General features: G+C 57.0%; 3 protein-coding genes across 3 annotated transcripts; 2 read left to right on the top strand and 1 right to left on the bottom strand.

Annotated features, from left to right (window-relative positions):
- Positions 1-688: 688 nt before the first annotated feature.
- On the top strand, positions 689-2,082 carry KVR01_009035 (uncharacterized protein; the record flags this gene model as incomplete). Its single annotated transcript, XM_044793007.1, has 3 exons — positions 689-1,450; positions 1,516-1,725; positions 1,795-2,082. 3 exons carry the CDS (start codon positions 689-691, stop codon positions 2,080-2,082), a joined length of 1,260 nt encoding a protein of 419 aa, XP_044641537.1.
- A 27-nt stretch (positions 2,083-2,109) lies between these two features.
- KVR01_009411 (uncharacterized protein) lies at positions 2,110-5,253 on the top strand (the record flags this gene model as incomplete). Its single annotated transcript, XM_044782740.1, has 3 exons — positions 2,110-2,189; positions 2,240-2,393; positions 2,467-5,253. 3 exons carry the CDS (start codon positions 2,110-2,112, stop codon positions 5,251-5,253), a joined length of 3,021 nt encoding a protein of 1,006 aa, XP_044641913.1.
- An 860-nt stretch (positions 5,254-6,113) lies between these two features.
- On the bottom strand, positions 6,114-9,607 carry KVR01_009604 (uncharacterized protein). Its single transcript, XM_044790154.1, has 2 exons — positions 9,259-9,607; positions 6,114-9,142 (listed from the first exon to the last, which is right to left on the bottom strand). Exon 2 carries the CDS (start codon positions 8,814-8,816, stop codon positions 6,513-6,515), a length of 2,304 nt encoding a protein of 767 aa, XP_044642106.1. The 5' UTR covers positions 8,817-9,142; positions 9,259-9,607; the 3' UTR covers positions 6,114-6,512.
- Positions 9,608-10,945: the final 1,338 nt, after the last annotated feature.

Here is a 10,945-nt window from a genome sequence, read left to right as displayed (position 1 = left end):
GCCAAGATGTATACTCGTGAACCCTCATATCGCTTGCACTCCTTCGCCCCCAAAACTCGGCATGACTTTGGACCAAACCAATGATATTCAGAGTCCAACGCGGTTTGTGCGTCCGGGACGAGCTGTCTCTTCAGTAGTTCAAGCAACGGAATCGGCACCGTCTTGGACATGTGATGCGCTTGGTGTGTCTTGGCCCTGCAGGGGTAATCACCCTTATCATCCTTTATTGCTGTGGAAGCTTACTGAGGATTGTGATTAACGTGTGTTACCAGAACGTTTGCTATCTTGGCAGCATGTAAATATTGAAAAGCGGACATAGCCTAAAGATTTAGGACTTCACCTGCCCTCCGCGACAAGATGCCAACGCGATTCTGCGTAGTGCTTACAAGTGGTTCAACCTCGGCGAGGGCTTCATCTCCGGATCACACACTGGCCAGTCAAACGTAATTTCTCGTTGAGCCGGAGGGGGTGGGGGGAGGGACAGTGCGGCAAGACATTATCCGCCGGTTTAAGAATACTGCTCGGTGTACTTCTGCCCGTCCCCCTTCTCATGGACTTCAAGTTCTTCCCAGTTTCTTCATTGACATGATTCTGTGAGCCTTCCTTTCACTTTTGTTGCTCGAGGTCACCTGGGCAGTCCCCACCACGTTCTTTTTCGCTTCGAGCTAGCAGACTCGACCACATCATAATGCGCCGAGGCACAGGCAACAAAAGCGGTGGTATATCGCCACTCTTTCTCCTAGTTACACTTTTATCATATTTCTTCTCGCTATCTCAAGCACAATCGCTCTCTATCGTTGCAGATGCTACCGCTGTCCGTCAGACTGAATTGTCCACTCCTTCCACTGCAACAATATCTGACAGCACAGTCCGCCCAAGCGACGCAACCCAGACTGAGGATGAACTTATCCTCAAAGCACGCGCTGTTCTCCAACGCCGCAACAAGGCTCGCACCGCTCGTCCAGCCGTAAACAAATATGAGTTTGCCAACACAGACGAGTTAATCGCGAACGCGACTCTTGCCGCGTCCCTGCCGCTCGATGGTTCAGACGTGACCGCAAATGCGACTGCCGGCATGCGTTTGATGGGTGACACCAACATCACCGAAGATGTTGCCTCGTCGTACTCCATTCCGGAGGAGCTGGCCAAGGCCGCCGCTCGTATTGCCGAGGCAATCCCTCAGGTCCCTAAGGGCAACCATTCGGAAGTAGCCCGGAAGACCCTCGAGAAGTACCGCCACCGCAAGGTCAACGACACGAACGTGGCGCCCCAGCAGCAGCGGCCGTATGGACGGCTTGGATCTTTTGGTGTCGGTCAAGGTTTCTCGCAGCTGCATTCCAACTCCATGGCTGTCCTATCTGACGACATGTCCGTCACTGCCGAGACCTGGTGGATGGCGCAACAGCAGCAACTCGGCTCGGCACCATTCGCGCCAGCATCTAACTACAAGGTGAGTTGGTGCCTTTATTCATGGTCATACACTGGGACTTATTACATCACTAACACATATCTCAGGTTTGGCGTAATGTCATGGACTATGGCGCAAAGGGTGATGGCAAGACGGACGACACAGCCGCCATCAACCGCGCCATCTCAGACAGCCAGCGGTGTGGCCCAGAATGTGGCACCAGTACCGTCGTGCCCGCCGTCGTGTACTTCCCGTCGGGAACATACCTGGTCAGCTCGCCCATCATTCAGTACTACAACACACAATTTCTGGGTGACGTGAGTAAAGCCACTTTGAAAATTATCTATACCCATTATCATTCGTGATGATTGCTGATCATCTCGTAGCCCAATTCTTTGCCCACCATTCTCGCTGCCTCTAGTTTCGTTGGGCTGGGCGTCATCACCAGCTCGCCATACGTCTCGGATAACGAGGGTTGGTACCTCAACACGGCCAACTTCCTCCGCAGCATCCGCAACTTCAAGATTGACATCAGGCTGACGGACCCAAGCTCGTACATCTGTGGCATTCACTGGCAGGTTTCGCAGGCCACGTCGCTGGAGAACATTGAATTTTACATGCTGTTCAACTCGGATGTCCCGGGTAACACCCAGCAGGTAAAGCAATCAGCTTGAGCTACAGAAGTATAGTGTGCTGACTCGATGGACTTCAAGGGCATTTACATGGAGAATGGCTCTGGTGGCTTCATGGGTGACCTGACATTTGTTGGCGGAAACTTTGGGTGAGTGCAGTCTTTGACATGAGATGTTATTCCGTTTCCCAGAGTAACAGTGTGGCCAGTGCATATTTCGGAAATCAGCAGTTCACAACAGACCATCTTGTCTTTGTCTACTGCAGCACTGCCGTTCAAGTTCATTGGGACTGGGCATGGACCATGCATGATTTCATCTTCGAGGGATGCGGCAAAGGTCTCAGTATTGTCGGAGTGCGTCTGCCCCTGTTCATCGAATATCACTGGTTCTCTTCAAGAACACCGCAGTTGACATAAAAGCACACAGTGGGATCCCAACGCGCAGACGGTTGGCTCCCTTGCACTGGTAGATGCGATCGTCGTCAACACCGACATTGCCGTCGAGTCGAGCCTTCGCAGCGAAAAGTCGACTAGCTTCCTGCTGCAAAACGTCGCATTCTATAACGTCAGGGTCGGCGTGCTAGACGTTCAAACTGGCCAAACCATGCTGAGCGGCGGCGACGGAAAAGTCATTGAGAGCTGGGGCTACGGCCGCGTGGTAGAGGGCAGCGACAAGTCGACCTTCCATGACGGCGGCGACGTGCCGGCCATGAAAAGAGTCGCAGCCTTGACGGGCGAGGCCTACGAGAACCAGCTCCCGAACCTGTATGCCCGCCGCCGCCCAAAATATTACAATGAGCCCCTTAGCAACATCATGAATGTCAAGAGCCTGGGCGCCAAGGGCGACGGCGAGACAGACGACACTGCCGTGCTTAACGCGATCCTGGCCGGTGCCGCCAATATCTCGTCCATCGTGCACTTCCCGCACGGAGTGTACAAGGTGACTGATACGATTAGGGTACCCATCGGCTCACGCATCATCGGCCAGGCTTGGTCGCAGATCATGGGTACTGGTGCCAACTTCGAGGACGAGCGTGCGCCTCGGCCTGTCGTCCGCGTGGCTGACCCGGGCGACGTCGGCATCATCGAAATTCAGGACATGCTGTTTACGGTGTCTGGACCTACGGCCGGCGCCATCGTCCTCCAGTGGAACGCCCAGGAGGCGACGCAGGGTTCCGCCGGCATCTGGGACTCGCACATCCGCGTTGGCGGTGCGGTCGGTTCAGGCCTTCGAGCATCCGACTGCCCGAAACAGGCCTCTGGGGACATTAAGTCTGGCTGCAAGGCAGCATCTCTCATGGTTCATCTCACCAAAGGCTCGACGGCTTATATGGAAAATGTCTGGGCCTGGGTCGCCGACCACGATCTCGACACACCCGACAGGAAGCAGATCAACGTCTATGCCGGTCGCGGTATGCTCATTGAGAGCAAACTTGCCTACCTTTGGGCCACCTCGGCCGAGCACGCGACATTGTACCAGTATCAGCTTGCCGGCGCAAAGAATGTTCTCATGTCGACCATCCAGTCCGAGACGCCGTACTTCCAGCCCATGCGCAACACCCCGGCGCCTTACCGGCCGGGCCTGTTCGCCAGAGACCCGACATTTGACCACTGCCCAGCCAACGACAATCTGTGCAACATGGCCTGGGGTGCCCGTATCATCGACTCTCAAACAGTATATCTCCTCAGCGCCGGCGTCTATTCCTGGTTCAACAACTACGCCCAGACCTGTCTTGATACCCACAAGTGCCAGCAGCGGGCTGTCGAGGTCGAGCAAAGCGCCGATATCTGGCTCTACAACCTCTGTACCAAGGCCATCGTCGAGCTCATCTCGCCGCACAACGAAGACGCCACCATGGCGGCCGACAACTTGAACGGTGCCCTCTCGTCTGTGCTCGCATGGCTGCGTGGTGCACGCGAGACGACAGGTCCGCGCGATTTCCCCGGCTTCCGCGTCTACGAGCCAGACGACGTTGAGTTCTTCGAGGCAGAGGATATCTGCAAGACGGCACTTACCGAGCTGATCAAGTGCCACGAGGACGTCGAGGACTTTCAGAGCCTCAGTTACCGGGGGTCGCTGGAGAACGCGACCCTCACGGACCTCGTCTGCCAGACTAGCTGTGGCGAGAGTTTGGACCGCTGGGTGTCCACCGTCGAACGGGTGTGTGGCCCCGATGCCACTGGCGACGGTCCCCCTGTCCTCCACGGAGCTCGCATGTACGCTGGCTGGAACGAGACTTGTCTCGAAGACAAGGCCACCGGCGAGAACTGCAATGACCTGATCGACGACTTCGTCGAGGTGGAGTCGATCGAGAAGATGCCGCGCGACGAGCTGTGCTCCTTCTGCCACGTTGAGCGCCTGGCCATGATGCAGCGTACGCCGTACTCCTCGTACGACGAGTTCTGGAAGACCCAGCTGGAGTACATCTACTCCACGTGCGGCATCTCCGGCGAGACCGATGTCCTCCTCCCCGACCTCGGGCTCCCGCAGGACGACCGCGACTCGACGTTCTGCCTGTCAGGTGAGTGGTACACGACCGAGCGGGAGGGCGAGTCGTGCGAGGAGATCGCCTGGGCGCACACCACATCGTCCGCCTGGCTGTTCATGGCGAACCAGAACCGCATCATCTCGTGCGCCGCGGGGGAGTCGATCCCCGCGGGCACCAGGCTCTGCCGCCCCCACGGCTGCGGCGCCACGTACATGCTCCAAGACCAGGACACCTGTGCCAGCATCGAGCGGAACTCGTCCCTTTCCCTCGGCCCGGGCGACGTTGCGCGGTACAACTCGTGGGTGGGCTTCGAGTGCGCCGCGATGCAGAACATCAGCCTCTCGTACGGCGCCGTCATCTGCCTCGGCCCGCTGATCGGCGACCACGAGACCGAGATCCCGGGCGGAGAGGACACGACGAGGCCACCTGTCCGGGATGGCTACTCGGGCGTCATTGTGGATCCTCCCGAGGGCGCAAAGGTTGCTGAGGGCACGACGCCGTATTGCGGTGTTTGGCACGTCGTGGAGGACTCAGAGACGTGCGCTGTGTTGTGTATCAAGCACATTATTGATGCCAGCCTCTTCATGCAGGTAAACCCGTCACTCGGAACTAATTTGGTGGAGTGCAGTTCCAAGTTGGAAGCAGGTGTGGCGTACTGCGTCGCACCCTATGTTGACTGGGAGCATTACGACGATGAGTACGATGAAGATGAGGACATTGAATAGGATAGTGATGGGCAGTAAAGCCGTCATTTCAAGCGAGGGAGCAAGGAAAATGCATTCGGTTCACTCGACTGGGGATGGTGTGTTGAGACGCTAATAATGCAGAACAATGAATCCGAGCCATTGTGACTGTTGCATTCTCCAACCTCAGGATCAACCTTTGTCGAGCTGCCGCGATTCCTACCAGTCCTTTTGTCGGCCCCCGGGGCCCATGAGTTCCAGTCTCGATGCTGTCCTTCTAATCTAGCTCAGGCGGTCCTGAAGCCTTGTAGCAAAGCAGGCTGAAGTTATCTGTGAAGAATTATTGATTCAAAGGTACAGTTGCCGAAGAAATAGTGGGAGAAAGTGATACAATCCCGTGTCACAGATGATGAAAAGACCACTAAGCTAATTAGCTAAGTAGAGTACATAGAATTATTACTTAGATCCTATAAATAATTAGTTTAAGGTTTTAATATTAATTATTATTTAAAAATCTAAAATATAATAAAGTATTAATAATAATAGAAATTATAAGTTATATATTAAAAATATATTATACTTTAAAACTAACTTTTCTTTCTTTTATAAATCTTTATTTCTATAATAAAAGAGGTTATAAGAGTTCCCCTGTCAATATACATATATATATATATACATATATATATATATATACATATATATATATATATATATAGCTTTAAACACATACTACAACGGAATAGCATCCTTCAACAAACCCAAGAACATACGAACATCTAGGACACGGCCACGCATTATTTTAAGGTTCCACTACCACGGCTCCCCGAGCCCGTTTCAACGTTGTTCGGCCTTGCCTTGCCTTGCTCACACTCCACAAAGGTCAGCCGGCACAAATGGACAGACACAGAAAAGAGGTATCTTTACAGTCGATTCAAAGACACCATCAAAAACGATACCCAGCCCGATGCAGCCCATGCTGATGAGCATGAGGTACCCACGCCGTCTCCAAACGGCAGCGGCTACTACGTACGTACAGCAAGTACACATCCCATCCCATCCCGTGCAGTCCAGTCCAATCCACCCACTCACCCCCAACGCCTTTTCCTTTTCCCTTTCCTTTTATAGGGTACCTCGATACACCCACCACCCGTACCAAGCCAATGCCAATGCAGCACAGCACCTCCCCTACCAAACAAAAGCAGGCAGGCGGTCAAGAATATAACCATCGCCCCTCTAAAACACACACCAACCATGCAAACCTCTCTTTCCTCGTCCTTCCGTTTCTTTCCTTGATTTGGTATCTACTCCCCCCTCCCAAACCGCACATCAAACCCCTTGAGCACCCCCATGATACTAGCAGCCTCGACCTCAATAGGCGTCCGCGAGGAGCTGCCGCGGCCTCCACTCATAGCACCACCGCACCCCCCGACATCAGGCTCCCGGGGCCGCGCGGGCGCCGCCCTCAGCATGGGCAGCCACGTCCCGATGTCATCAGCAGCCTCGTTGAAGTTCCGGTGGCTGGCCAGCGTCTTATAGGCGTCGGCGCACGACAGCTTGATGTTCGCGCTGCTGCTGCTGGTGCTGGTGGCCGTGTTCTGGTTCTTGTCCTTGCAGCATCCGCCGCCGGGCCCGCCACCCCCACAGCAGCCCCCGCCGCTGGACTCGCCGTTCTTGCCCTTGAAACTCGCCGCCAGAGAGCGGCAGAAGAGACCCGACTTGGGGTCCGCGATACACTGGGCGCACGTCCCCGGGCCGCCGGGCCCACACCCCCCGCCAGTCGCGGGCTTGGCGGTGTCCTCGGGCTTGCTGGCCTTGTTGCGTGACGACAGCCCCTTCAGTCTGGGCAGCTTGACCGCACCGTCGGGCAGGATCTCGTAGCCGATGGCGTCGCCCTCGGAGGGCGGGGGCGTGCGGGACTGCTGGACGGAGAACAGGGCTGATGACGTGATGGGCGGCAGTGTGACGGACTCGATGGCTGGCTGCTGCATCTCGACCGCAGCGTTCTTGGCTGCCTCGGCGCAGACACAGTACGTGCCATCCTCGCAGAAGCCGCAGCGGTCCTCCGGAGCGGGGGAGTCGGCGGGCTGGTTTTCCAACTGCGTGAGAGAGTATGGGCTGGGTGCGTTGCTGTAGGGCGTTCCCATGCTGTTAATGGGGGCGACGGTAGGCTGTACCGAGGCCGTTGTGGTGGTGCTGGGCGGAGAGGCTCTCTTGAGCTGGCGCGAGAACATGGCGGTGAAGTCTGTCTCTGTGGCTGCAAATGACAGAGAAGGCCGGGCACGCTTTTCCTCGGGCGCCGCAGAACTGGGGGAGATGGACCTGATTGTCCGCTTGGCGGTGCGGCTTGCCGTTGGCTGGGGCTGAGATACAGAGTTGGACCTGCTGCCAGCATCGGGATAGGCGTTGTCGGCGGCTGTGCCGTTGAGGACTTCCTCGAGACACTGGCATCGCGAGCCAAGGGTGCAGTTGCCGCAGCCCACGGGCATGCTGGCCATGGCCTCCTCTGCACAGGCACACCGGCCGCCGCTGTCACAGGAGCCACAGCTGGTCGGGGCCTGCTCGATGTCGTCGGGCGGGCTGATGATCTGTGAGATGGAGAACGAATTTGTGGTGGAGGGCCTGTGGGGCGGGGCGGGAGCCACGGGAGAGGACTTGGCGGTCATGCCACCCGAGGTGCTGGCCCGGCCGAGATGAGAGAGGCGGGACGGGGCGGATGGGCGGTGGTGATAACGCATTGGCTGCGGCGCATAAGGGCCCTGGGGCTCTGACACGGACACGGACGAGATGGACGGCAGGCTTTGGCGTGCAGGATGGTGGTGTTGGGCCTGTGAGTGGCCGTGTTGGGTGGCCTCGTGCAGCCTCCTGGTGAGGACCTCGACCTCCTTTGCCCGCTCGACACGCTCCTTGTCGAGCATGTTCTCGAGCACCTCGCAACGGGAGCGGAGGGCCTGCGAGTCCATCTCCAGGCGGTGGACCTTCTCCTGCAGGGCGGCCTGGGCGGCCTCGTGCTCCTCCCTCTCGGCCTCGAGCTGCTCCTCGAGCTCGCCGACACGGGCGGCCCTCCTCTCCCTGAATGCCCTCTGGGCGGCCCTGTTCTGGGCCTTGCGCTTTGTGGGCGGGGTGTCAGTAGCTGGCTTCCTTCCGGGCTTGGGCCTGGGGGGAATGACCCATTCCTTGGAGGTCATTGAGATGGGGGCCTTTGCCACGGGAGGGCCCGGCATCGGCGAGATGACCGATGCCATGGACATCTTGTTGACCGGGGCGGCAGCCGGGGAGGCAGGGAGAGACTTCCTGGGCTGTGCGGGTTGGATGGGTGGCCTGCTGGTCGTCGTGGGCGTTGATGACGACGGGGGCTGTGGAGGGTATTGTTGTTGGTTTTGGTGGTGATGCCGAGAAGATGTGGTTTTGGCGGGTGGTGTCGGGTGCGACGGTGGGCTCGGGGCTGTTGATGAGGTGGGGGTGGGGGTGGATGCGGCGCTAGAAATCGGATTCGTCGGCGACGTCGAGCCACCTGCAGAAGAAGAAGCCGAGCGTGCAGCTGGGCCGATCTTCAGGGGGGCCAGGCCGACCGGAGGAGGAGCCTTGGTCGACATGACAGCTGCCATTCCCTTTCCCTTTCCCTCACAGCCTCACAAGTCTGGCCTAGTCTTGTCTGGCAGTGTATGTCTGTCTTGCTTTTTCTTGTTGGGGACGCGCTTGCGTTGCAACTTGCGCTCCAGTTCAGCTTATCAGATCGATCGTCAAACGGTGGGTGGCGGGCGGGTGGAATGCTGCAGGCTGTAGCATGTAACGGTCGGGCCGGGTTCGTCAATTGATTGGTGCAACGCTCCCAATCCGGTGGGCTACCGTTTCATTGGGCAGGTCTGTTTGTTAATTGCCGTTTGTTATTTGCCAGGGCAGACAGGCTCTTGACGATGCAATTGATAAAGGTCTGAAGAATGCAGTGAATCAACGTCAAGAGTCAGCTGGCTGTGGTGGTCTGCTGCACCGACTGCATCGCCGGAAAAAACAAAATTGTGCGGCAGATTGCGACGTGAGGGTTCTAACCTCGGGAAGCACAAACGTGGCCTGAGTCGTAACTCCGAGGGCGATCAGGTCGGGTCTTGGCTGCAGTGCCAGTCCAGGGCGGTCAGACCCACGAGACAGGTTGACAATCAGAAGGGCTGCAGTCGATGATGACGAATGGGCTATGGGTTTGTCTGTGTGTATTCCAAGGCTGATGGATTGGCTGGTTTTGACAGGCAGACAGGTTAGATGAGGGTTGACAGATTCGGGTGAGTGGAAGAGCGAGGCAGGGCAGGGCAAGGCAGAGATGGAAGGAACGGATGGAGAGATCAATCTGATTAGATCAGAGCAAAGGGTGGGGCCGGTAACCGGTTGTGCTCGTCTGAGTCAGTCAAGGATGTCGTACGATGACGGAGGAGTGCAGAATTGACATGAATAACACGGGGAATCAAGGCGGGGGAAATTCTTCAAGATGTATTTGTCCAGCCTGGAGCCAATAAGCCAATCCAGGGTTCAAGGGTCACCGCCAGGCCAAGGACCAAATCGGCAGCAAGAAAACTCTTCAGACGGCCAGACGGGCTTTCCCTGAGAAGAGCAAACCACGAGTTCATCAATCTTGGTGTGGTGGCCCCTCAGCCTCCTGAATCGGTGAGCCAACCTTGGGCCGTTGCTGTTTGTACCTCACAGCCAGAACCACACGCAGAGTACTTAAGGTAACCAACCACTTTACAAAAAAGACCCTTCCCCGTCCAAGACGCACAGACATGACAAGGAAAACGGCAGGAGACGGAGACGAAAATCCAAGCGAGGAAGGGCCGGCCGGTCTGCCGGTGGACGGACAGCCCAAGGAAGGGGATGAAAACTGGCATTGGCCCCACCACACAACTGATGTGATTGATAAGATTAACCTGCGCGCCGCCATTCCCATCGCGGCCTAGCGCCACCTGCCAAGTTCCCAAACTTCCCACCCCTTTTACGCCATCGGACCAGTCATCCCCGTCTATTGGCCGCTGCCCAACAGGATTGATATGCCCTTGGCTGAATGACCATCAGCATGTCTGCATGTGCAGCTTCGCCGTGCTGCCTTGTGGATACGATGTGCAGCTCGTCCCACTCGTCCTTGCCCATGACGACGACAGTTCCCGACGTCGGCTGCTGGTCAGGATGATCACGGATCATCACTATGAAAGTGTGGATGGCTTCAGCCTCGCAGCCTGACGAATTCGATTCCAGTTCCAACACAATATGTTGGCCAAAGGGGCTAACAGGAAGCATGTGCTTCAGATCCAAACCTGGCCCAAAGAAGTACAGCACACTTGACCATCATGGGCTCCCCTGCAGGACGCGCTCGAGGGGCCGCATCAACCCCAACGCGACGGCGCCGTTGGAATGTGGATGCGCAGCCGACAACGGAGCGGCTGAGAGGCTTCCCGTCTCGAACCACCGCCCGGCCACGGCTAACTCACACTGCACTCTGGCTTGTGATCTGGGAGAGGGAGTTAGTTACGCACCATTTACCACCCACCCAATGCACAGGGACTGATTGACCCACGCCCGTAAATTCTTCAAGTGCATGCATCTGCGGCGAGGGGTGTGGAAGGAGACACATCGCGCTACACCAGATCACCGGCATGTCGCTGGTTTGTCTGAGGATCTCCGGCCGCCCGCCCACGCGAGATTACACGCTGTGCACACCTCGGCCGTCCGAGCCGCTCGGCAGTTTCGTCAT

The sequence above is a fragment of the Diaporthe batatas genome (genome assembly GCF_019321695.1).
Source record: "Diaporthe batatas strain CRI 302-4 chromosome Unknown Contig00011, whole genome shotgun sequence".
NCBI lineage: Eukaryota > Fungi > Ascomycota > Sordariomycetes > Diaporthales > Diaporthaceae > Diaporthe > Diaporthe batatas.
This window is presented reverse-complemented; position numbering and strand designations above follow the sequence as displayed.

Coding starts and splice junctions, on each gene's coding strand:
- KVR01_009604 (XM_044790154.1), bottom strand. CDS start 8,816: ATGGCAGCTGTCATGTCGACCAAGGCTCCTCCTCCGGTCGGCCTGGCC.